General features: G+C 36.1%; 1 protein-coding gene, 6 non-coding genes and 1 pseudogene across 7 annotated transcripts; 2 read left to right on the top strand and 6 right to left on the bottom strand.

Moving 5' to 3' along the window:
* Positions 1–27,968, top strand: part of LOC134326480 (E3 ubiquitin/ISG15 ligase TRIM25-like) — a 514,462-nt pseudogene that overhangs the window by 96,689 nt on the left and 389,805 nt on the right.
* Positions 16,807–16,879, top strand: trnak-cuu (transfer RNA lysine (anticodon CUU)). The gene has a single exon. It is a non-coding gene; the product is annotated as a tRNA-Lys (tRNA).
* trnaa-ugc (transfer RNA alanine (anticodon UGC)) lies at positions 18,712–18,783 on the bottom strand. Its single transcript has one exon. It is a non-coding gene; the product is annotated as a tRNA-Ala (tRNA).
* Positions 18,879–18,950, bottom strand: trnaa-ugc (transfer RNA alanine (anticodon UGC)). Its single transcript has one exon. It is a non-coding gene; the product is annotated as a tRNA-Ala (tRNA).
* trnaa-cgc (transfer RNA alanine (anticodon CGC)) lies at positions 19,046–19,117 on the bottom strand. The gene has a single exon. It is a non-coding gene; the product is annotated as a tRNA-Ala (tRNA).
* LOC134327059 (arf-GAP with coiled-coil, ANK repeat and PH domain-containing protein 2-like) lies at positions 22,173–26,083 on the bottom strand. The gene is made up of 5 exons (XM_063009130.1): positions 25,956–26,083; positions 24,082–24,133; positions 23,772–23,872; positions 23,466–23,565; positions 22,173–22,268 (listed from the first exon to the last, which is right to left on the bottom strand). Exons 1-5 carry the CDS (start codon positions 26,081–26,083, stop codon positions 22,173–22,175), a joined length of 477 nt encoding a protein of 158 aa, XP_062865200.1.
* On the bottom strand, positions 22,372–22,443 carry trnat-cgu (transfer RNA threonine (anticodon CGU)). Its single transcript has one exon. It is a non-coding gene; the product is annotated as a tRNA-Thr (tRNA).
* Positions 22,755–22,828, bottom strand: trnai-aau (transfer RNA isoleucine (anticodon AAU)). The gene has a single exon. It is a non-coding gene; the product is annotated as a tRNA-Ile (tRNA).

Raw genomic sequence — 27,968 nt, 5'->3', positions numbered from 1 at the left:
TTATAAATGTATTTGATTATTTATAATGTTATAAATGTATTTGATTATTTATAATGTTATAAATGTATTTGATTATTTATGATGTTATAAATGTATATTATTATTTATAATGTTATAAATGTATATTATTATTTATAATGTTATAAATGTATTTGATTATTTATAATGTTATAAATGTATTTGATTATTTATAATGTTATAAATGTATTTGATTATTTATAATGTTATAAATGTAATTGATTATTTATAATGTTATAAATGTATTTGATTATTTATAATGGTATAAATGTATTTATTATTTATAATGTTATAAATGTATTTGATTATTTATAATGTTATAAATGTATTTTATTATTTATAATGTTATAAATGTATTTGCTTATTTATAATGTTATAAATGTACTTGATTATTTATAATGTTATAAATGTACTTGATTATTTATAATGTTATAAATGTATTTTCTTATTTATAATGTTATAAATGTATTTGATTATTTATAATGTTATAAATATATTTGATTATTTATAATGTTATAAATGTATTTGATTATTTATAATGTTATAAATGTATTTGATTATTTATAATGTTATAAATGTATTTGATTATTTATAATGTTATAAATGTATTTGATTATTTATGATGTTATAAATGTATATTATTATTTATAATGTTATAAATGTATATTATTATTTATAATGTTATAAATGTATTTGATTATTTATAATGTTATAAATGTATTTGATTATTTATAATGTTATAAATGTATTTGATTATTTATAATGTTATAAATGTAATTGATTATTTATAATGTTATAAATGTATTTGATTATTTATAATGGTATAAATGTATTTATTATTTATAATGTTATAAATGTATTTGATTATTTATAATGTTATAAATGTATTTTATTATTTATAATGTTATAAATGTATTTGCTTATTTATAATGTTATAAATGTATTTATTATTTATAATGTTATAAATGTATTTGCTTATTTATAATGTTATAAATGTATTTGCTTATTTATAATGTTATAAATATATTTGATTATTTATAATGTTATAAATGTATTGATTATTTATAATGTTATAAATGTATTTGATTATTTATAATGTTATAAATGTATTTGATGATTTTTAATGTTATAAATGTATTTGATTATTTATGATGTTATAAATGTATATTATTATTTATAATGTTATAATTGTATTTGATTATTTATAGTGTTATAAATGTATTTGATTATTTATAGTGTTATAAATGTATTTGATTATTTATGATGTTATAAATGTATATTATTATTTATAATGTTATAAATGTATTTGATTACTTATAGTGTTATAAATGTATTTGATTATTTATAGTGTTATAAATGTATTTAATTATTTATAATGTTATAAATGTATTTGATTATTTATAATGTTATAAATGTATTTGATTATTTATGATGTTATAAATGTATATTATTATTTATGATGTTATAAATGTATTTGATTACTTAGTGTTATAAATGTATTTGATTATTTATAGTGTTATAAATGTATTTGATTATTTATAATGTTATAAATGTATTTAATTATTTATAATGTTATAAATGTATTTGATTATTTATAGTGTTATAAATGTATTTGATTATTTATGATGTTATAAATGTATATTATTATTTATAATGTTATAAATGTATTTGATTACTTATAGTGTTATAAATGTATTTGATTATTTATAGTGTTATAAATGTATTTAATTATTTATAATGTTATAAATGTATTTGATTATTTATAATGTTATAAATGTATTTGATTATTTATAGTGTTATAAATGTATTTAATTATTTATAATGTTATAAATGTATTTGATTATTTATAATGTTATAAATGTATTTGATTACTTATAGTGTTATAAATGTATTTGATTATTTATAGTGTTATAAATGTATTTAATTATTTATAATGTTATAAATGTATTTGATTATTTATAATGTTATAAATGTATTTGATTATTTATGATGTTATAAATGTATATTATTATTTATGATGTTATAAATGTATTTGATTACTTATAGTGTTATAAATGTATTTGATTATTTATAGTGTTATAAATGTATTTAATTATTTATAATGTTATAAATGTATTTAATTATTTATAATGTTATAAATGTATTTGATTATTTATAATGTTATAAATGTATTTGATTATTTATGATGTTATAAATGTATATTATTATTTATGATGTTATAAATGTATTTGATTACTTATAGTGTTATAAATGTATTTGATTATTTATAGTGTTATAAATGTATTTAATTATTTATAATGTTATAAATGTATTTGATTATTTATAGTGTTATAAATGTATTTGATTACTTATAGTGTTATAAATGTATTTGATTATTTATAGTGTTATAAATGTATTTAATTATTTATAATGTTATAAATGTATTTGATTATTTATAATGTTATAAATGTATTTGATTATTTATAATGTTATAAATGTATTTGATTATTTATGATGTTATAAATGTATTTGATTATTTATGATGTTATAAATGTATATTATTATTTATAATGTTATAAATGTATTTGATTATTTATGATGTTATAAATGTATATTATTATTTATAATGTTATAAATGTATTTGATTATTTATAATGTTATAAATGTATTTGATTATTTATGATGTTATAAATGTATATTATTATTTATAATGTTATAAATGTATTTGATTATTTATAATGTTATAAATGTATTTGATTATTTATAATGTTATAAATGTATTTGATTATTTATAATGTTATAAATGTATTTGATTATTTATAATGTTATAAATGTATTTGATTATTTATGATGTTATAAATGTATATTATTATTTATAATGTTATAAATGTATTTGATTATTTATAGTGTTATAAATGTATTTGATTATTTATAATGTTATAAATGTATTTGATTATTTATAATGTTATAAATGTATTTGATTATTTATAATGTTATAAATGTATTTGATTATTTATAATGTTATAAATGTATTTGATTATTTATAATGTTATAAATGTATTTGATTATTTATAATGTTATAAATGTATTTGATTATTTATGATGTTATAAATGTATTTGATTATTTATGATGTTATAAATGTATATTATTATTTATAATGTTATAAATGTATTTGATTATTTATAATGTTATAAATGTATATTATTATTTATAATGTTATAAATGTATTTGATTATTTATAATGTTATAAATGTATTTGATTATTTATGATGTTATAAATGTATATTATTATTTATAATGTTATAAATGTATTTGATTATTTATAATGTTATAAATGTATTTGATTATTTATAATGTTATAAATGTATTTGATTATTTATGATGTTATAAATGTATTTGATTATTTATGATGTTATAAATGTATATTATTATTTATAATGTTATAAATGTATTTGATTATTTATAATGTTATAAATGTATATTATTATTTATAATGTTATAAATGTATTTGATTATTTATAATGTTATAAATGTATTTGATTATTTATGATGTTATAAATGTATATTATTATTTATAATGTTATAAATGTATTTGATTATTTATAGTGTTATAAATGTATTTGATTATTTATAGTGTTATAAATGTATTTGATTATTTATAATGTTATAAATGTATTTGATTATTTATAATGTTATAAATGTATATTATTATTTATAATGTTATAAATGTATTTGATTATTTATAATGTTATAAATGTATTTGATTATTTATGATGTTATAAATGTATATTATTATTTATGTTATAAATGTATTTGATTATTTATAATGTTATAAATGTATTTGATTATTTATAATGTTATAAATGTATTTGATTATTTATAATGTTATAAATGTATTTGCTTATTTATAATGTTATAAATGTATTTGATTATTTATAATGTTATAAATGTATTTGACTATAATGTTATAAATGTATTTGATTATTTATAATGTTATAAATGTATTTGATTATTTATAATGTTATAAATGTATTTGATTATTTATAATGTTATAAAAGTTTTTGATTATTTATAATGTTATAAATGTATTTGATTATTTATAATGTTATAAATGTATTTGATTATTTATAATGTTATAAATGTATTTGATTATTTATAATGTTATGAATGTGTTTGATTATTTATAATGTTATAAATGTATTTGATTATTTATAATGTTATAAATGTATCTGATTATTTATAATGTTATAAATGTATTTGATTATTTATAATGTTATAAATGTATTTGATTATTTATAATGTTATAAATGTATTTGATTATTTATAATGTTATAAATGTATTTGATTATAATAATGTTATAAATGTATTTATTATTCATAATGTTATAAATATATTTGATTATTTATTATGTTATAAATGTATTTGATCATTGATAATGTTATAAATGTATCTGATTATTTATAATGTCATTAATGTATTTGATTATTTATAATGTTATAAATGTATTTGATTATTTATAATGTTATAAATGTACTTATTATTTATAATGTTATAAATGTATTTGATTATTTTCTGCTTCAGAACTGAACAAGGATTTCTGCTGCTCCTCGTGTCCACATTCCTCTACAACCCAAAATCAGCTCCACAATCACATCAAGAGCTGCAACCATGTTAAATATGAGACTCTGGTGAAGATTAAGACTGAACATGAGAATCTGACGCCCACCAGAAGCTCCAGTAATCAGCAAACGTCCTCTGGTACTGTCAGCATTAACACCTCTCTCAGTCCCACACAGGAAGAAGGAAACGTCTGCTCACAGTGTGGAAAGAGCTTCAGGTTCCCGAGTGCGCTCAAAAGACACCAGCGCATTCACACTGGAGAGAAACCGTATCAGTGCTCACAGTGTGGGAAGAGTTATAATCAACAGAGTGCTCTCAATATACACCAGCACATTCACACTGGAGAGAAACCGTATTTCTGCTCACAGTGTGGAAAGAGTTTTATTACAAAGAGTGTGCTCAAAATACACCAGCGCTTTCACACTGGAGAGAAACCGTACCAGTGCTCACAGTGTGGAAATAGTTTTTATACACAGTCTAGTCTCAAAATCCACCAGCGCATTCACACTGGAGAGAAACCGTATCAGTGCTCACAGTGTGGAAAGAGTTTTAATAGACCGAGTCATCTCAAAATACACCAGCGCATTCACACTGGAGAGAAACCGTATCAGTGCTCACAGTGTGGAAATAGTTTTAATACAAAGAGTGAGCTTAAAATCCACCAGCGTATTCACACTGGAGAGAAACCGTATCAGTGCTCACAGTGTGGAAAGAGGTTTAATACACAGAGTCATCTCAAAATACACCAGCGCATTCACACTGGAGAGAAACTGTATCAGTGTTCACAGTGTGGAAAGACTTTTAATACACAGAGTCATCTCAAAATACACCAGCGCATTCACACTGGAGAGAAACCGTATTGGTGCTCACAGTGTGGAAAGAGTTTTAATACAAAGAGTGAGCTTAAAATACATCAGCGCATTCACACTGGAGAGAAACCGTATCAGTGCTCACAGTGTGGAAAGAGTTTTAAAATACAGAGTTATCTCAAAATACACCAGCGCATTCACACTGGAGAAAAACCATATCAGTGCTTACAGTGTGGGAAGAGTTTTAATTATCAAAGTGTTCTGAAAAGACACCAGCGCATTCACACTAGAGAGAAATTGTATCAGTGTTCACAGCAAGGTTATAATAGTTTTGGATTTTTCATTATAGTTTAGTTTTATTTCGTTTTTCTCTAATTCAGTTAGTTTTAATTAGTTTTTAGAGTGGGTTTTCTAGTTTTTATTAGTTTTTATTATTTGTTTAATGCTTAGTTTTAGTTTAGTTTTTATTAGTTCTAGTATTAGTTTTAGTTTTTTTATACTTTGGATTATTTTTCAGGTGCAGGATTCAAAAAGGGCAGAGTAAGTATTGTGTAATAAAAACTCAACAAAAGACACCATTTAAAAAATGTATTCAATTACTGTTGAACAACCAACTGTCCACAAAAACTGTAACAATCCACAAGATAGCAGCCTTAGGTGCAAAATGTATGCAATACTGCTGCTGAAAAGGACACACATGAACATAATAATTAGTGCTGTCACGCGATAAATAATGTTGGGCCCCCTTAACAAATTGCAGATGCTGATAGCTGATCAGAATGAATTAAATGTCACTCAGAAGTTACACTTCAGGTCCAAATTCCTGCCTCTGGTATTTTTACTGCACAGTTTCAGTTCTTTTAATTTTACTTAACGAAAATATTGTAATATAATAATAACGACCTGGCGAGTGCAGCCAGTTGGGGGGCAGTGAGGTGAGTGGTTGAGTTCATGTTGTGGAGGCCCCCCTGCCATGGGCCCCAGTGCACCTTTTGTATCTGCCGTAGTTTTTCCTGCACTTGTAATTTACACAAGAACAATTTTTTCTTAAAAAAAGGGCTATTCTAAGAAAATGAATGTTGTTTTCTAACGTCTCACTGGTCATGTAATGTGAATTACAAATATATTTTCTGGTCTTTTAAGAATGTTAAGTGTACTATAGGGCACAGGGAGCAAGTGTGTAGGGAAGGTCTCAAAATTGACCGTGTCCGCCTGTGCTTATTTTTACATTTTCAGCATTTAGCAGACGCTTTTATACAAAGCAACTTACACGATGAGCGGAACACAATGAGCAATTGAGGGTTAAGGGCCTTGCTCAAGGACCCATCAGTGACAACTTGGTGGTGGCTTGAACCGGCAGCCTTCTGTTTACTAGTCCAGTACCTTAACCACTGAGCTATCACTGGCCATTATATTGTTCTTAATCAGCGTTCTGCTTCATGCACTTTTAAGAAATGCAATTAACCACAGAGACACACATTTACGTGGCACAAAGAGCCCAATAAAAATAGTTTGATTAAAATGTTTCATCTTGAGAATTTTTTTTTTATCGCGATTAAAAATGTAACGCGTTAATCGCGATTATGACAGCCCTAATAATAATATAAAATAATTAATGAGACACACATCAGGGAGCTAAATCTGAGAAAAACATGAACTTAACTTTTGCTGTGGTCATTTTGCAGCGTGGTGAGCAGAAAAAGAAACAGTCTTTTTGTAAACATGAAGTGCCGTCAGGGAGCAGCTCCCCAATCTCAATCCGCTCCCTACTCACTCCCCCTCTCCACTCCGCCTCCGTTTGCGCGTTCACGTGGAGTGTCCCTCTGTAGTGGAAGTGTTAGTGAGGAGGGAGCGGATTGGGAAAGACCGGTAGCTAACGTAAAACTGCTCGAGTGGAAATAATCGATTTCATATCAGTTCACAATGCTCATAAATAGACAAACACGAAAACGAAGGCTATTTCATCTATAATTTTAGTACGTTTTAGTTAGTTTTGTAAACGCAAAATACAGTTTCAGTTAGTTATCGTTTTTTCTTTTAATTACCGTTTTTATTTATTTCAGTTAACGAAAATGTTTTTTCAATTTCAGTTTTCGTTATTTCGTTCGTTTTCGTTAACGATAATAACCCTGGTTCACAGTTTGGAAAGAGTTTTAATAAGAAGAGTGAGCTTAAAATACACCAGCGCATTCACACTGGAGAGACCATATCAGTGCTCACAGTGTGGAAAGAGTTTTAATACAAAGAGTGAGCTTAAAATACACCAGCGCATTCACACTGGAGAGAAACCGTCGCAGTGCTCACAATGTGGAAAGAGTTTTAATACAAAGAGTGAGCTTAAAATACACCAGCGCATTCACACTGAAGATAAACCATATCAGTGCTCACAGTGTGGAAAGAGTTTTAATACACAGAGTGATCTCAAAAAACTTCAGCGCATTCACATTTTACAGAAATGATGCTCACAGTTTTGAAGCCGCTTTGGTCATTTATCAGCACTTAGACACAAGTGTGACTCATCAGATTGTACCAACAAGCTAAAACATAAAAATATCAAATATAGTGAGTGTTTGGGAGAAATGGTTAACCATGAATGAATTATACTGTGTAATTAATAGGTAAATAATTACACAGTAAACATTAATAAGTAAATAGTAATAATAAAAGTATAAATCTTTAGGTTAAACTATTTGTGATGTTCTGTTATTTACATTGGGCAAGGGAGACCCCTAGTGGTCAGGATTTATCGCAGTAGAGTTCATTTGTACCTTCACTGTTCCCGTGGGTAGTTTTGGACTGTATGAGGAGACTGATCAGTTGTGGTTTTCTTGCTCTGCATTATAGACCGTTTCATTGAGGGTAAACAATAACAACGCTACTGCGCATGTCTGTTCCTTTCGCTTTTCCGGTAGCGCCATTTTTAAACATCAATCCAGCTGTCAACATGACGAGCTCGTACTTTGCGAGTCTCCCGAACGCGGAACAAACGCGATATTAGCAGAAATGAATGATAGATCATCAAGTATCTTTACCAGCCTTTTTTGAGAAGAATTTAAGAAGTCGGTGTTTTTCCGCTGACCTAAAACGTTTGCCTGAGGTAACATACCCAGCCGTGTATCACTACCCTGTTGAAACGGAGTGTGTTTACACCAGAGAGGCAGTGAAAGCTTACCGCAGTTTGGACACATACAATTAATTATTAAAATAATTATTGTGTCATCTCCCCTTTTGTGTCTGTTGAGCTAAGAGCCATTATAATATGATACAAATATGACAAACCACAGTGAATTACTTATCATATGAATTAGAACATATTAGCTAATGCTAAAACGATTTTTTTTTTAGCCTAACTGGAAATACATGAAATATTTTACAGTAAGCACAATGTATTCATAAATACTGTAGTATGTTTACTTTTTGTATTACAAAAGTAGAACCATGTTTCTTTACAGGTCTGCGTGTCATTTACTAATTAAGCTAAGCTAATTAATACAGCTAATTAAGCTGTTAATATTAGGGCTGTCAAACGATTAAAAATTTTTATCGCGATTAATCTCAGAATTTCATATAGTTAATCGCGATTAATCGCATAAAAAAAAAATCTGTGTAAATGTTATAGAAAACAAGGATTTTTAAGTGAAATGTTACAATTAAAATGGTGAACACATTTTATGCTAAATGTACTTATGTTAAAAACTGCTGGGACAAGAGAAAACTGTAAGGGAGTTTTATTCACTCACATACTAGGCAGTAATACTATCCAGCAGAGACCCTTGACTTCGTATATATGTCAGATTGTAGGTTAAAATTTCTCCATCAGCAAACATTGTAGATCAGCGGTGCTTTAGGTGGGATAAGGCGTAGTTATTGTAACAGACTTTTCTGTGCTTGTATCGTGACAATGGTTTGATGGACGTTTCTACACTAAGTGAGTGTTTTTTGACCCTTTGGGGCTTCCATAGTTCATGGAATAGCATGCTTGGCTAACGACTCTAGCTGTCCGCTATTCGGTACCATAACAGAAAAAGTAATAAAAGTGTTCTGCTCCCGACAACTTGTGAATATACCGTGTATTTATTTCTTTATTAAGCAAGTGCTACGATGCTACGACGCTCGGTTACATTTGAGAAACGCTGTCTTAATGAGAGATGCCGTGCACGGTCAAGTCTCAACATAAACTACGGATGACTCGCAGGGCCAAATAGAATTTGCGTTAACGGCACTATTTTTTTTAATCGCGTTAAATTGAGATCGCGTTAATGCGTTATTATCGCGTTAACTTCGACAGCCCTAGTTAATATAATTTCATATAGTGACATTTCCCCAAAATATAGTCCTATAAAGTTATGGCTTTTACATCGTATTCTAAGGAAAATGTAAACTTTTTAAGGCTTATGTTAGTTTATGTTTATTTTGTTCTATTAATACAAATATTAAGTGCCTGCGTATTTTAATACACTCAAGCTAAACGTCAGGGACAAGACACCATAAGAACAGCGTTCAACTGAGTACATTTGTTTACAATATTTTATTATGAAATAATATATATTACATTTATTATAAGAGTTGATGGTGGGTATCCAGCCGTCTCTATTTATAGCAGCAATCCAAGCGTTTCGCTGTGCGTTCTTTTGGAAATCTGTTCACCTTAATTTCTGAAAGCAAGTTTGTACCTGGCCTGAGGGAACATCCGCCAACCGAACAACATGGTCCTAACTTAAATTTAGACATACTGTCAATAAATCACAACTGAACTAGCGCAAAAGAATCGAAGCAGTTGTGCTCAATCGCTGTTGTTCTGAGCGCTGTGTACCACCAAGCGGAAGCGTCTTAGGAACATCTACGTCACTTCCTGGACTCATGAATATTCATTTGAAAAGGTCTATATGGCCAGGAAAACATTTGCCTGTGAGTGTTTTTATGTTCAGTTGCTGTATAACTTTATACTTAGACTATCTCTGATTTAAACCTTGGTTAATGGATGAAAATAAGTTCTAAATCTCTTGAGTAATTTGTAAATGCTAACCACTAGCATCTATATGGTTTTTTCCATAGTAGTTAGCTAATAGCTAATGTTTTGGGTTATATTCATTTTAATGTACAGTGTCATGTAAATGCACTTAGGAAACAAATGTAACTAAGACATATTTTGTATGTCTGCTTTACAGTTTTACAGTGAGTCTTAAGTAAAGCTTTGAGGAGAATTTCGGCGTCCGGCTTTTCTTGGGAAACCTGTTGTCTATCTGTCGAGCTTGTAGCCACACACACACACGAGCAGGGGCAGAATAGTAAAAAGGCAAATGTTTTCCAACGGCCATCGATCCTCCAACCTGTGAGTAGAAAATGAACTCAAGCAATCATCATGACACAGAACAAAAAAGATGTGGATTTTGAGGAACTGGAAACGTGATCACAAATATCCAGCTGCTCACGAACCAGCAAACTTTCTGTAGCTAGCTCTCTCGCCTTGAAAGCACGTGCTAAAGCCGAAGCTACACGTGCAGAGCTGGCGTTCGCTAAACAAGAAGCAGAGATGTTAAAGCAGCAAGCTATAATTCAAGCTAACTTGCATGAATTGAGAATGGAAAAAGCGGCTGCAGCTGGGCAAGCAAAAGCTGAAATACTAGAGGCAGCTGCCGAAGAATATGAACAAATGAGCCCACCTCAGCAGAGAAAAAACAGCATGCTGCCTCAGACCCCAGCTGAACTACATGGTGAAAATGCTGCAGTGCAGATGCCTGTTCAACAGCCGGGTCGCCAGTTCTATCAGAGTGTAACAGCCAACACATTAAACTCATTCACAGCCTCGCCTCCTGATGTAAAACCACCTATGACCTCACATTCACCAGTGCGCCAGCCTACCATGGACAATGGTGTTCAGAGCTGCAGGAATCAGAGTGGTATGCCATCAAGTGAAATCAGTGATCATGAGTTTACTGAATTAGCCCCACATCACTCGTCACAAGGACAAGCCACCTGGACTTCACAACAGCACACTAGCACTGCACAGAACAGACCATACAGCTACAGGGAATTCTCCCATAACATTAACCATATCAACAATGAATACAGGCCTCCCCAGCCATATCAAACACATTCATTCCCTATGTACAACACCAGCCCATTCAGTGCAGCAGCTACAACTGACCTAGGGAAGTACCTGATGCGATGTGAGTTAGTGAGTTCAGGCCTGCTAAAGTTTGATGACAAGCCGGAGAACTATTGGGCCTGGAAGACATCTGTCCTCGGCTTAGTTGATGATGACTAAAAGCTCTCTTCTAGAGAGGAACTCGATCTGCTGTGCAAATGGCTTGGGCCATCATCATCCAAGCAAGCTAAAAGAATCAGAGCAGTACACATTCACAATCCACCTTCAGGACTCAGGATGTTGTGGCAGAGACTGGAAGATGTTTACAGCTCACCGGAGGTGATTGAGAACGCCCTCCTCAAAAAGGTTGAAGATTTCCCCAAAATCTCAGTCAGGGATAATCACAAGCTAATGGAACTTGGAGACATTCTCATGGAGCTCGAAGCAGCTAGGACAGATGGATACTTACCTGGCCTCTCATATCTTAACACCTCCCGCAGAGTCAGTCCCATAGTCCAGAAACTCCTGCACACCCTACAAGAAAAGTGGATTACTGTTGGATCACGTTACAAAGAACAACACAGGATTCCATACCCACCATTCTCAGTCTTCGTAAACTTCATCTGTGAACAAGCAAAAACACGCAATGACCCCAGCTTTGCCAGCATAACAGGATCATGGTGCGTAGCCAAGACAGAAAAGAGTAGCCTAACCAGTAATCAGGTGAGAACATCAGTTGCTTTAAAAAAGACTGAAGTCTCAGCTGACAGCAACGACAGTGGCGGCACCACAGCAACCCAACCTGATAATCCTGACAAACAGTGCCCTTTACATAACAAGCCACATCCACTAAGAAAGTGTCGCGGCTTCAGAAACAAAACACTGGATGAAAGAAAAGCATATCTGAAGGAAAAACACATCTGTTTCAAGTGCTGTCCATCATCTACTCATGTGGCCAAAAACTGTGACAAGTCTGTGCAGTGCAAGGAGTGTAACAGTGACAAACCTTGTGCACCTGGATGGGTGATTATCGGAGACGTGTGCCTGGGACGAACTCACAGGACAACCGGTGTCAGCGTCTTCAGAACCAGTGTGCAGGTGTGTTGGCAGCACTCCATTCTCAGCCCATGCACCAGCAGCTTAGTCGTAAAAGAAAAGATTGGAGGCCTTGAGCCTCCCCACAGCTTCCCAAGTGTCTCTGCATTGTCACAGTAACGAGGTAGACAGCCTGAGCAGAAATGTGTTTCAAAAAACACAGCATGATGACAGGCTTGGCATGTCTATTGAAGATGAGCTTTTCCTTGACCTCATGGAAAGAGAGGTTTACTTGGATGAAGCAAACTGTTGGGTAGCACCTCTGCCCTTCAGGCCAACAACCTACAACATACAACACGCCATCAATCGTCTCACGTCCCTGTGCCGTATGCTGGAAAAGAAACAAGGCATGAAGGAACATTTCTTCAAATTTATGCAAGCTATGTTTGACGCAGACCAAGCAGAGCTTGCTCCAGTGCTGACACCACAATAAGAACGCTGGTACTTACCGGTCTTCAGTGTCTATCACCCACAGAAAAAAGACCAGATCTGTGTGGTGTTTGACTCTAGCGCCAAACACGAGGGCCTTTCCCTCAACGATGTTCTTCTACGAGGGCCTGACATGAACAATACCCTACTGGGTGTCCTCATGCGTTTCTGCAAAGAGGCCATAGCCGTGACAGACGATATTCAACAGATGTTTTATTGCTTCATCGTCCAGGAAGAACGTATCACTGAGTATCACATGAAAGTGCATGTGTTTGGAAATTCTCCCTCCCCTGTAGTAGCCATATATGGCCTGAGAAAAGCAGCCTTGCATGGTAAGAAAGAACATGGTGCTGAAGCTAAAGAATTCATCATGAGGAACTTCTACGTTGATGATGGGCTTTCCTCTTTTCCCACTGAAGGTGAAGCCATCTCGGTCCTGAAAAGAACAAAGGAAATGTTAGCAGAGTCAAGCATCAAGTTACACAAAATAGCATCCAACAGCCGGGCTGTGATGGATGCTTTTCCTTAAGAAGAGAGGGCCAAATACCTAGTGGATTTGGAGTTAACCGTAGACCCCTTGCCACTACAACGGAGTCTAGGTCTTATCTGGAACCTACAGTCTGACACTTTCACCTTCCATGTTTCCAGAGAACGGAAGCCATTCACTAGAAGGGGAATCTTGTCTACTGTTAATGGCCTTTATGATCCCCTGGGATACGTGTCACCTATAACTATCCAAGGGAAGGCTTTGGTCAGAGAGCTGTCTACCAAACAAGCTGAATGGCATGATCCTCTACCAGCGCCGAAGGAAGAACAGTGGAGACTGTGGACTGACTCATTTCTTGATCTTGAACAGCTTCAGATAAACAGAGCCTATGTGCCCATTTCTCTGCACTCCGCAAGACACAGAGAACTCTGTGTCTTCTCTGATGCATCCACTATGGCCATATCAGCAGTGGCCTACCTCAAAGCAACGGACATGGAGGGAAACAGTTACATTGGATTCCTCATGGGCAAGTCAAAGCTGGCCCCACACCGTCCTCACACCATTCCACGATTGGAACTTTGTGCTGCTGTCTTGGCCACTGAAATGGCAGACTTGATCACTGACGAACTGGACATAGACATCCACAAGACCACATTCTACACTGACAGTCAGATTGTTTTGGGCTACATTCACAACACAAGTAGAAGATTTTATGTATACGTAGCCAACAGAGTTGCCCGCATCAAGAGGTCCACAAGCCCTGAACAGTGGCACTTTGTCAGCTCAGAACACAACCCTGCAGACCATGGGACCCGCTCAGTGCCAGCAGCTGTGTTGAAAGACACCAACTGGTTTAAAGGCCCAGCTTTCTTGTCCAGAGACACCTGCTCACAATGAGAGACTTTTGAGCTCATAGACCCTGACGCAGACAAAGATATACACCCACAGCAGGTTACAGCTTTCACAACCAATGCTTCTGAAAGTGAGTTGGGGTCACACCGATTTGAACACTTCTCCAGTTGGAGGACACTCAGTAGGGCTATAGCCAAGCTCATACTCAAGGTCAGAAGCTGTCTGAAAAGTTTGAACAGCAAAACGGATGCACTGACGCAAGCAAAACTGGTAATAATAAGAAATGCCCAACATGATGTGTTTGCAGAAGAGTTTAAAAGTCTTTCCAGGGGCGATGTCATCCCTAAGTTCAGTCCTCTGAGGAAGCTTAACCCCATTGTGGACGCAGATGGCCTGCTGAGAGTTGGAGGGCGCATCCCATTGGCTGACATACTCTGGGAAGAGAAACACCCGATAATCATTCCCAAGAAGCACCACACAGCTACATTATTGGTAAGGCATTACCATGAGCAGGTCGCACATCAGGGCAGGCATCTGACAGAAGGTGCAGTCCGTTCTGCTGGTCTGTGGATGATTGGAGGCAAAAGGCTAGTGTTAAACGTCATACATAAATGTGTGATCTGTAATAAGTTAAGAGGAAGAATGGAAGAACAAAAAATGTCAAACTTACCTGCTGAACGACTCAACCCAGGTCCTCCATTCACAAATGTAGGTGTCGACGTATTTGGCCCATGGATCATCAGTGCAAGATGAACTCGAGGTGGCATTGTAGAGGATAAACGCTGGGCATCTTCACATGCCTAGTTTCAAGAGCTGTGCACATTGAAGTGCTTGAATCTCTGTCTTCCTCAAGCTTTGTAAATGCATTGAGAAGATTCATAGCTGTCCGTGGTCCTGTCCATCACTTCCGTTCTGACAGAGGAACAAACTTCGTCGGGGCGTGCAAGGAGCTTAAAATAAACCCCGAAGACCCCGAACTGGCAACCGATCTTCAAGACCGAGGCAGCTCATGGACATTCAACCCTCCCCACTCCTCACACATGGGTGGAGTGTGGGAGCGTATGATAGGTGTTGCTCGTAGAATACTGGATGCCTTGCTGCTTAAGACAAAAACGGTCCATCTGACTCATGAGGTTCTGGTCACGCTCATGTCCGAAGTTATGGCCATTATGAATGCCAGACCGCTAGTTCCCGTCTCTTCTGATCCAGACATGCCCACTGTTTTGACACCTGCTATGCTCTTGACTCAAAAGATTGATCCAGTTTCGCCACCACCAGGAGAGTACAAACTCAAAGACCTCTACTGCAAGCAGTGGAAGCAGGTCCAGGCTCTGGCTGATGCATTCTGGAAACGCTGGCGTCAAGAGTATCTGCCTTCACTTCAACCAAGGCAAAAGTGGCACGTGGACAAGCCAAACCTGTCAGAAGGATGTTGTGCTTCTTAAAGATACTCAAGTCAAGAGAAACGAGTGGCCTGTTGGAGTGGTTGTGAACGCCATTCCCAGCAAAGACTCTAAATATGGGTTTTTCCATAGAAGTTAGCTTTCAGCTAACGATTTGGGTTCTATTCATTTTATGTCATGTAAATGCACTCAGGAAACAAATGTAACTAAGACACATTTTGTATGTCTGCTTTACAGTTTTACAGTGAGTCTTAAGTAAAGCTTTGAGGAGAATTTTGGTGTCCGGCTTTTCTTGGGAAACCTGTTGTCTATCTGTCAAGCTTGTAGCCACACACACACACGAGCAGGGGCAGAATAGTTGTCGTGTTTGTTGTTATTTTTCAACTGTTCATGTTTTTAAGTGTAAAACCATAAACAGCACCGTCTATAAATAAATGAATCACCTTGTGCTTCCAACTGAGATTTTTGTTTATGTGAACAATGTCTGAAATTTGCCGAGCTTGATTAGTTTGTAATTTGTGTTAAGATGATGAATGAACCTAAACACAAAGTTTTTATTTATTTATTTTAGTTTCAATACAACGTGACACCGGCAAGATAAAGAAAGTAAAAATAAAATGTCCCAAGTGTTTTTGTAACATGTTGTAGACCTGCAATGGCCTGCATTGGTATACAGGAAAGAAAAGTCTGAATGCAGGTGAAAATGTGTTATTTGGCAACCAGCACTGTGTAAATATTGGACAGAACACATGATGGGTTATTTTAACTTGTTGGGTTGTCCATTGTGCTGGATTAAATACATTTAAGAAAATACAGCATTAAAACATAATCTCAATAAAATATGCTACAATTTAACACTATAATACAATACAGTGACAGTAAGTCTGTGTCTGTTTCTGTTACTTATTCTGAATTGTGTGTAAACTGTGAAATAGTTCTTAATCTGGTCGTGATGTTAGTGAATTAAACCTACATCTCTCTGATGGTCTGATCGATGAGCTGTCTGTTCTGACATGTTGCTTAAGCCTGGCTAGCTCAGTCGGTAGAGCATGAGACTCTTAATCTCAGGGTTGTGGGTTCGAGCCCCACGTTGGGCGAGTATCTTCATTTAACAGCTACAGAAACCAAAAGAACGTTTTTCCACTTTGGACAGTTGGTCTCCGGTGACTTATCAGGTGGATATTTGTGCTTGTAGGACTGTTGTTTACTGGATGTTTTCAGTTACTTATTTCCACTATTCTGTGGGACTACACATTGTTGTTGTGTCTCATATCCATTTGATCAACAGGCAGGTTGTGCAATAATAGACACACGTCCCTGGGTGGGCTCGAACCACCAACCTTTTGGTTAACAGCCAAACGCGCTAACCGATTGCTCCACAGAGACACACACGCAGATGTTTCATTGGACGGTACACACGGGTCACATGACTTGCTAACTTTCACAGCAGGGCAATTAAGTTTGGCTAATTAAAATAATCACATGTTTCTGACCTGAATGTGTTGTGGGAATTCAAAATAACCCTTAAAGATTGACACAGACAACCGGGATAATGATAAAAGCAGCTGAGCTGAGGGCCAATCTCAATGCAAACGCACACGTGCCTTTACAGGAGAGAAAGGGCGACTCTGTCTGCCCTATCACAGTATTTATACCCCGCTTACTGCCCCTTCAGGCTAACTCTGCTCAGCAACCCAGCTCAAGGTCAGCTTCCCAAACCAAACTTGTTTATCATCCTACAAGAATAGTCAGTTTGTTAGAAACATGGCGTACTTCCACAAGAATGCACCCTTATCAAAAGCCCGCGTGCACCCCCACACAAACAGTCCTGACACCCATGCATTCCCACGGAAGCAAGATGCCCATGCCAAGGTCAACATATCTCTGGACCTAAGAAACCTTCCAAAAGTCTCTTCTACCTCTGCTAATTGAACTAAGAAAGCAGAAACTTATAAGTTTAATGCAAATAACTAATAAAATAATAAATTTCCATTCACAGAATCTCATTCCCAGGCCCAGAAACAATTGTATTATTTAGATCAGGCCTTTTGGGCCTGAAAAAGGGGAACTGATAGATAGAATAAAAAAGTGTTCATAAACTTTTGGCATTTGTCCTTCTCCTTTGACCTCTGTGTTGCAACAGAGTTACACATCCCAGCAATAGTTAACCATAGCACCTATTTATATAGGTTTTTTTGTGTGTTCTCTAATCCCAGCTCCCTAACCATTAACTTAGCTTCGGGCTATCTCACCATTAAAATTCAACTAAGTTTAGGCATAGGCTCACATTTCTCATGCAGACACATACTATATAAGCCTGCTTCATATACCTAATAAATTGGAAGACTTATTATAAGTGTGTGTGTTTAAGTCTCTCCTAGTGTACACTTAAGAATTCAAAGGCTTGTTTTCTCATATTCAGTAAACGACACTGGAGTAGAAGATTTTCTTCAAAAGAACTTGATGTTCTAACAGGGTCTGAAACAACTACCCGGATATTTGAACGGTTTAATATAAGCTACAATCCCTGTGTAGCAGTAAGATGCTGCTGTGGAATTACAGCTTTGATGTATTAAGTTCTCTTGTGCTGTCCTATAGCCGTTGATCTTTCAGTCAGGTGAAGTTTACAAAAGAAAAAACTTGTGATTGAGTCTTTATTGGCCAAGTGTATTTTTCAAGGAGCATTTTGTCTGTGACATTAAAAACAAAGCACGAATAAGACACACTCTGGGAATGAGCTGTGAGATTTGGTTTACGAGAGCGATGCCTTAGCCCAAGGCCATGGCAGCACAGCAAAGAAAGGTCACACACTGAAAAATGTCCCTGTGCACGAGTAAGCACTGGAATGTGTGCTTGAAAGTGCTAATTCTTAAAGCTATCGGGTGTGGAAGCAAACTTGAATTTGTTTCAAGTGAGTGAAACAACAAGCTGGAGATGCAGGGGATTGAACCCTGGACCTCATACATGCAAAGCATGCGCTCTACCACTGAGCTACATCCCCTTTTCTGACACAGCAGGATTGATGTGGTTCTATAGCTCTATTGTAGAGAATAAGACCGACAGGCAAGACATGGTCCCTAATTAGAAGCTTCTGAATGGAGATGCTGGGGATTGAACCCAGGACCTCATTCATGCAAAGCATGCGCTCTACCACTGAGCTACATCCCCTTTTGTAACATGGCAGGATTGCTGTGGCTCGACAGCGCTATTGTAGAGAATAAGACCGACAGGCAAGACATGGTCCCTAATTAAAAGCTTCTGAACAGAGATGCTGGGAATTGAACCCAGGACCTCATACATGCGAAGCATGCGCTCTACCACTGAGCTACATCCCCAACTTGTGCTTCCCAGTGTAAACCTCCAGTGCTGTATAAAGTACCTGAAGGCCATACTTGAGTAAAAGTACAAGTATCTTACCAGAAATTTACTTAGATAGAAGTAAAAGTCACCTTTTAAAATATTACTTGAGTAAAAGTCTAAAAGTATCTGATGTATTTAAGTATTAAAAGTAATTTGATATTAAATGTACTTAATTATTAAAAGTAGAAGTAAAAGTAAATGCTGTTAGTATAAACTGAAGCGGTCATTTAGAAAAATATAAGATTGTTCTTTTAAGCCTGTAAACCAACTTAACAAGCTTTTTTCTTCCTTCCATCTGAACATGATCTGTGCCAATTCATGATTATAATCAGCTGTTCACATCACCTGTTTGAAATCACGTCATTATTTAGTTGTTTTTTAACCTTATTACGAGGACTAAATTGCCCTGTTCCATTTTTTTTTAGAATGTGTTGTAACTTAAAATGCATGTATGTGTATGTTAAGAATGAAGTTGACCAGACAAAACATGAAATATTTTGGGTTCATATAAGATGGAATAAGAGTCGATGTAAATGTAAAAAACACTGCATCTATTTTATTTGCATTTTCTATACTGTTCCATTTTTTTATTTGGGTAGTACATTCAAGGTATAGATACTGTATATATCCCAATAACCTAAAACAACAGAATTTTGGCAGAATTAATTTAAAAGCAAGTTTAACTAAACTTGTGGCACTTTTAACCCTTTAATGATCTGCTCAACCATTAGCAGGCACGTGCACAGATAGACCCCTAGTGGTGCTCAAGCACCTGCCCTTTTGCCCTGGATGAGGAAATTGCCATGAAGAAATAGCCTGAAGAAAAAAAAAATCATGAGCACAAACAATTTCCAGGAGAATGTGAAGTAGCTCTGACAGTAAAGTGTTGAAAATAGACACAAACACACAATATTATATAATTACAGCATCCTGGCCAAACCACTGTGTAGGAAAAGTCACCTTTAGTCAAGGAGTTATTTTCATGCAAACATTTATTCTTCAACAGTTGAGGTTTACAAATGAGGAATAATTTTGCTAGGTAATTAACATCACAAACTAATATATGTAGAAGGCTAAATATAATGCTCTATGATATAGAACAGCGTACAAAAAATGATGAATAAATATGAAAATGTTATTTAGCTTTTATTTGATTTTATATTATTTTATTTGATTTTATTGGCATAATAATAGGCCCATTGTTAACATTAACTACCCAAAGTGGGTTTCTGATCAAAGGTAGGTCTTAAGTTGAGCTACATGACAGTCTGGTGAGGTAAATTGATACTAGTAATGGTATATTATTAGTGTAATGCTTCAACTCTGTCAGAAAACAGTAAAATGATGTATACTGTGTTCTCCCCTTCAGTAAGTCACTCTTGATTATTATGCACAACATTTATCTCATTTATAAATTTTGCAGCATACTGCCAAGAAAAGAAAGGTTACAAAAGCAGAAAAAAAGGAACTACAGCAGCAGCTCAGGGTAGCAGCTCTCTTTTATCCTGGATTAGGCCATCTACCAGTAAAGCACATGAGGGAGATGTATCAGTATGAGATGTTTGGTTATTAAAAAGCATGCACAATATGGCCTTGTTTTTGCCTGTTTTTATTTAGCAGCTTGATAATTTGAGTTATTTGATTAGATGTGTACTGAATGTGTTAACAAAATAAGTAAATTAGTTAAATATTCTACTGTTTTTTTATTATTATTTAATTTTATTAATAATTTTGGTGATGGGTGCCCTTTTTTTAGGCTTGAGCACCTGCCCCCAAAAATGTCTGTGCACGTGCCTGACCATTAGTATAATGTAAATAGCTGGGTAAAATAAGCTGTATTTAAATAATCTTTTTTGGGCTGTATCTACTCCCTGATTGGCTTGTGTTAAACGTAAAAAACATTGGTATTCTTACTTTAAGAAAACACCATTTCTAACTTATGTGTCAACCTGAAGCAGCAGCTGAAAAATCATCCATAAAATTTTGAAAGTTGAGTTCTTGTTGAGAGCATTAAAGGGTTAAAGACGTGCATGTTCCTCAGCACCATGAATGTTTCCTCTGTCAGTGTAATACAGAAGTTATCTGAGGAAATATTTGTCTGTAGGTGAGTTTTAAAAAATGATGGGACATCATGTCTGCACTGAATTAATTACAAACTAATGTAGTGAAACGTTTTATTTGTGGTTCGAATGTAATCGGTAGCTAGATATCTGAACAATGTTAATGCTAATAATAATAATAATAATAATAAAAACAATGGTGCTGTGGCTTTACTTTGTTAATCATTCCTAACTTACATCAGTGTGTTAGATGGGGAGATTCTAAAATGCCGATTATTCCGTATCTTTGAGTGAACGATGCGCTTTTACAAAACGTTTGCATCTGCGCATTAATGTGTTTAACCGCTGATGTAATTTACAAGCGCAGATTCACCAAACCTGCTGCGGTCTGTCACACATCTCACATTGTTTAGCTAAAAAATTCTTGTCGTTTTATTTTGTAGTAACGAGTAACGAATTCGCATACAGCAAATGTATCGGAGTAAAAGTACACAATTTCTTTAGGAAATGTAGTGGAGTAAAAGTGAAAGTTGCCGAATTTTTTTATACTCCAGTAAAGTACAGATACTCCAAAAAACTACTTAAGTACTGTAACGAAGTATTATTACTTCCTTACTATACACCACTGTAAACCTCCAACAGGTACGAGAGTCTTTGCAAAAAGAGAAGCAGAACCAGGAGCAGGAATCTCTAGCCTCTGTCAAGTGAGGGATTGCAGATTTAACAGCACACTTGCATAGTCTTCTGTGGTAGCGGTTAAGAACTGGCTCTCTGAACCGGTTGGCTGCAAAATACATAAAACACTCGGTTAACAAGCACCATCATGTCATGCAAGCCAATAGAAAGTCCCATCCAAAATTCATCTAACTCCTGTACCTTTGCTCAGTCAGCCGGGTGAAGTTTAAAACAAGCTTGTGATTGAGTCTGACTAAGTACCTGGATATTTCAAGGGATTGTGACACTCTGGAGCTCACACAGGCACGGCATGCAGTACCTCTAAGCTGCCATCCCTATGTAGAGGAAATGTGCTGGTGTGGAAGCACAGCATTAATGTGGTAAATAACACCTGCAAGGAAAATAGGAAAAGAGTTGTGATTCTTAAATTAGCCTAGGGGGAATGTGAACTAGAGCATATTGGTCATGTTTTAAAATGAGAGCATGCATGTTAAAGGCACGAACGGGGATTGAACCCGTGATTTTCGGTTTACGAGACCGACGCCTTACCACTTGGCCATCGCGCCTCTCTAGGTAGCTGGCAGAAAGTTGAGAAAACGTTCTTGTGCAAAAGTAACAACTGGAAGCTGAGCACATTCTTAAAGTTCAAGAGTAACAAGCAGAACGCCAGCTTGATAGTGACCGTTCTTAAATCCATCGGCTTTAGAAACACACTTGACCATAGCTTTTAATCTGCTTTCACCCTTTTTTCTGTTTTAATCTTTACCTAACTAATTGGGCAAAAGGGCCAGGGGTTTGGTCACTTTTGGCCAGCCTTCTCTAACTAGCAGGTACTATTGACCTCACTTGTTTGTTAGTTTAAGTCCAAAAGTGGGTGTGGCCCATACGGGGATCGAACCCGCGACCTTGGCGTTATTAGCACCACGCTCTAACCAACTGAGCTAACCGGCCAGTGTACAAGAGCAGGGCATATGCCCACATACCCGATTCTACACTGACAGCCCTTCAGTTATGGAGCTGCCACACAGAAACGATGGAGAGCTTTACTGTTGTTGAGCAGAACAGATCATTGTGTGAGATGACTGAGGTTCATGTATTTTTATTTTAAGAATAAATAAAAGCTGATGCTTTTAACCTCATACTTTACTAATACTTTTATTCTACACGGTCTTAATTTCTTTTAGTCTTCTGCCATGTGCAGTGCAAGAATTCACTAAATTACACAGCAGTTCCCTTTTTTATTGACAAAATTGACAAAATTTTATTGATAAAATTGATTGTAAGCATTTATAAAGATCATGCCACGTTCATTAGGTGAAATGAAGCCAGAATTAAAGATCGTAGAAGAACAGGGTGATATTCTTACTTTCAGTGATTAAATTACTCAGGTTAGAAAGTCCTGATACACAGAACATGCTCACCTGACTCTCAGCCATGCTAGCTTTAATCATTAAAGTGGGTGTGACCCTGATTCTGAATCATTCTCGTACCCGTCTGATTCCTGCTGATTTAGACGGATTAAACTGGTGTTACAGAGACGAGAACTGAACCCCTCCCCTCCCGGAGTATAGTGGTAATGATAATTCACCTCGCTCTCGACTGTTTCTTCTTCTCTCTCAGTCAGGTTCTGAATGGCGCTGATCCACGCCCGTCTACCTGCCTCACAGTCGGCCTGGAACGTACAGCTCCTGTACACACACGGTGATAGATACAGATTATATAGGATGCAGACAGATAGACAGATTGAGTAGATAGATAAACAGATAGATAGACAGACATTCAGACAGACAGATGGATAGACAGATAGATAAATAGTCTGTCTATCTACCTGTCTGTCTGTCTATTGATCATCTGTCTGTCTGTCTATCTCTGATGATTATAGATCTGGTCTTACCTTGTGGGGGTGACCACACGGAAGCAGAAGCGTCGCCCGGCGTCCTCACAGCTCTGGACCGAACAGCGCTGCAGGTCTTCCGCCAGTACCGTGAAGTCACGCTGGGGGAATAGAACATAAAACCTTCTTATTTATACAGTCGATGATATAAACGCTGGTGAAATCGTCCCAGACTTAAACATGACGGAGGGCGGTTTGGGACACAGCCCGGCACAGAAGTCGACCTCTGCTGTGATGCGCCCAAAAGATGAGGGTGCATTATGGGTCCAGGAGAGAGCTGATTTAGATCATGTAAAGTCATGTGACCTACCTTAAACCTCTTCTTGTAGAGAAGCTGATTGTTGTGTATGATGAACCACCACCTGCAGAGATCAAACGCATCGTTTATATATATATTTTATATTGAGTGTATAAATATAATATTGAGTGTGTGTATATACAGTGCCTTGCAAAAGTATTCGGCCCCCTTGAACTTTTCAACCTTTTGCCACATTTCAGGCTATAAACATAACGATATGAAATTGTAATTTTTTGTGAAGAATCAACAACAAGTGGGACACAATCGTGAAGTGGAACGAAATTTATTGGATATTTTAAACTTTTTTTAGAAATAAAAAACTAAAAAGTGGGGCGTGCAATATTATTCGGCCCCTTTACTTACAGTGCAGCAAACTCACTCCAGAAGTTCAGTGAGGATCTCTGAATGATCCAATGTTGACCTAAATGACTGATGGTGATAAATAGAATCCACCTGTGTGTAATCAAGTCTCCGTATAAATGCACCTGCTCTGTGATAGTCTCAGAGTTCTGTTTAAAGTGCAGAGAGCATCATGAAGACCAAGGAACACACCAGGCAGGTCCGAGATACTGTTGTGGAGAAGTTTAAAGAAGGATTTGGATACAAAAATATTTCCCAAGCTTTAAACATCTCAAGGAGCACTGTGCAAGCGATCATATTGAAATGGAAGGAGTATCAGACCACTGCAAATCTACCAAGACCCGGCCGTCCCTCTAAACTTTCAGCTCAAACAAGGAGAAGACTGATCAGAGATGCAGCCAAGAGGCCCATGATCACTCTGAATGAACTGCAGAGATCTACAGCTGAGGTGGGAGACTCTGTCCATAGGACACAATCAGTCGTACACTGCACAAATCTGGCCTTTATGGAAGAGTGGCAAGAAGAAAGCCATTTCTCAAAGATATCCATAAAAAGTCACCTGGGAGACACACCAAACATGTGGAAGAAGGTGCTCTGGTCAGATGAAACCAAAATCGAACTTTTTAGCCACAATGCAAAATGTTATGTTTGGCGTAAAAGCAACACAGCTCATCACCCTGAACACACCATCCCCACTGTCAAACATGGTGGTGGCAGCATCATGGTTTGGGCCTGCTTTTCTTCAGCAGGGACAGGGAAGATGGTTAAAATTGATGGGAAGATGGATGGAGCCAAATACAGGACCATTCTGGAAGAAAACCTGTTGCAGTCTGCAAAAGACCTGAGACTGGGATGGAGATTTATCTTCCAACTAGACAATGATCCAAAACATAAAGCAAAATCTACAATGGAATGGTTCACAAATAAACGTATCCAGGTGTTAGAATGGCCAAGTCAAAGTCCAGACCTGAATCCCATCGAGAATCTGTGGAAAGAGCTGAAAACTGCTGTTCACAAACGCTCTCCATCCAACCTCACTGAGCTCGAGCTGTTTTGCAAGGAAGAATGGGCAAAAATGTCTGTCTCTCGATGTGCAAAACTGATAGAGACATACCCCAAGCGACTTGCAGCTGTAATCGCAGCAAAAGGTGGCGCTACAAAGTATTAACGCAAGGGGGCCGAATAATATTGCACGCCCCACTTTTCAGTTTTTTATTTCTAAAAAAAGTTTAAAATATCCAATAAATTTCGTTCCACTTCACGATTGTGTCCCACTTGTTGTTGATTCTTCACAAAAAATTACAATTTCATATCGTTATGTTTGAAGCCTGAAATGTGGCAAAAGGTTGAAAAGTTCAAGGGGGCCGAATACTTTTGCAAGGCACTGTATATATATATATATATATATATATATATATATATATATATATATATATATATATATAAATCCTAATATAAACACTAAGCATCAGTGTACAGACCTGTTCCAGGTTTTAAACACACTCCTGGTCCTCTTAAACAGAAACCCCTCCATCAGGAGCGCTTCCTCGGCCTCCGCACCGCCCCCGTGACCCGGGTCGCCCCCGGAGGACGCCCGGGGAGGCGCCCCGCAACACAGCACACGCAGAAGCCTCTGTCTCAGAGAAGCAGCCATCGTAAATGAGGAGAAAATCAAAATGCTGCTCCTGAAGAGCTCAGGTCCACATTGTGATGTCACAGCGTTCCGAGGGAGCAGAGTGAATTTACCTTTACCATATATGGGCATGACTGGATTCATGTGACTGCACATATACTGACTTGATTTCCACTGTGGGACGGCTTCTGGAGGGTCCTGGGTTCGATTCCCGGGTAAAGTTTGCATGTTCTCCCCATGTCCTGGGGGTAACGGAGTACCCTAGGTATAAGTGTGTTTGTTTACGTTTGTCTGGCAACCTGTCCAGAGTGGTTTGTTAATTCCACCCAGTGAATCACACCCCATACCATGACACACCCTGGTACTGACACACCCCCATACCATGACACACCCTGGTACTGGTACTAACACCTCATACATGTGTATGACGTGTGATTGTGTACTGATGTGTGTGTGTATTACATGTGTGTATAAGGTGTGTGTATGATGTGTGTGTATTACGTGTGTACAAGATGTGTGTGTGTTTGTGTGTGTGTGTATTTAGAAACTGAATACTGTAAATGATATTTTACTAACAGTAATGGAGAGAGAAATTTTGACTGTATTAGAGCTGCTGCTACAACAACATAATGAAAAGCTCGGCCTACTCAGGTCCATCACAAATGCACTTGGAAAAAATGATCCAAAACAAATTGAGGATTTCACTGCTCCACTTGCCAAATCTCAATTCAGACACTTTGACATGAACCTCTAGACTAGTAAGTGCTTTCTACGTTAAACTGTTTTTTATGTGTTATGTATGTACTTTGTTATAGTCCCTGTAAAAGATGCACTTTGACAATTTACCTAACCCTGGTGTGTTCTTAGGTGGCCTTCTACTATGTTTAAGAGCAGAAAAAAACCCTTAAAACTTTTTGACTTTTATTAGTGAGCACAACATTAGCAACTTAGTACCCTGGTACTGAGTGTGTGAGTGTGTGTGTGTGTGTGTGTGGTGTGTGTGGTGTACAGTACCTGAATAAATTTGGTTACGGTATGTATACTGACTGTGGTGCAGTAACAGATAGAGGTGCAGTATAAGGGTGACAGTGAGTGTCAGTATGTTGGGTGTGCAGTATAGTGCAGTGAATGTGCAGTATGAATTACATTTGGGTTCATTAGGGATGATCAGGATTATATTCAGAGATCTTAGAACCTCATCACATTCATGCACGTGTCTTTCTTTTACAGATTAAGTGTTTTGGTTTTTGTGGAGGTACGACTGGAAAGGAAACTGTAACAAACGACCTGGTAAATCATCATGGGTAAGTTTTTTTAAATTAATATTGAAACTGAATTCACTCATTAAGTCTCCTCTCCTACAGCCGAGACGAACTTGAGACCACACCCAACGGAAGGTGACGAAGACGGCGGAGGAAGAGACGACAAAAACGAAGATGCCGGTCTTAGCAAGGCTAAAGAGCTCCTTACAAACCACCGCTAACAAGTCTGTTTGTCACGAACCTCAGGTCGCTTTGAAACGATGGATGAACTTAGACTAAGTTTAACATCGCCAACATCTATACAGAAAACGTGTATGATGATAATCACAGAATCTTAGCTTAATCCAGATGTGCCAGATGCAGCTATTGAATTAGTAGGCTGCTCAATCCACCAGAGAGACAGAAACAAAGACTCCGGTAAGAGTCACAGAGAGGGCGTGTGCTTCTATATAATACCTGGTGCTGTGTCTATTCCAACATCACTAGAGGATACAGAGCAGAGCAAAGATCTTCAAACAGCTAACAGCGTCTCGCTGGCAGAGGATCTAAATAATTTCTTTGCCCGCTTTGAGGCATAAGGGATGGATCCAGCTGCTGTAACCACACCAGCTACCAGTGAGCACTCTCTTACTGTACAGACGAAC

Source organism: Trichomycterus rosablanca, chromosome 14 (genome assembly GCF_030014385.1).
Source record: "Trichomycterus rosablanca isolate fTriRos1 chromosome 14, fTriRos1.hap1, whole genome shotgun sequence".
NCBI lineage: Eukaryota > Metazoa > Chordata > Actinopteri > Siluriformes > Trichomycteridae > Trichomycterus > Trichomycterus rosablanca.
This window is presented reverse-complemented; position numbering and strand designations above follow the sequence as displayed.

Coding starts and splice junctions, on each gene's coding strand:
- LOC134327059 (XM_063009130.1), bottom strand. CDS start 26,083: ATGGCTGCTTCTCTGAGACAGAGGCTTCTGCGTGTGCTGTGTTGCGGG. Junction 24,134..25,955: donor GAAGCGCTCCTGATGGAGGG/GTTTCTGTTTAA, acceptor TGATCTCTGCAG/GTGGTGGTTCATCATACACA. Junction 23,566..23,771: donor CGTGTGGTCACCCCCACAAG/GTAAGACCAGAT, acceptor GTGTGTGTACAG/GAGCTGTACGTTCCAGGCCG.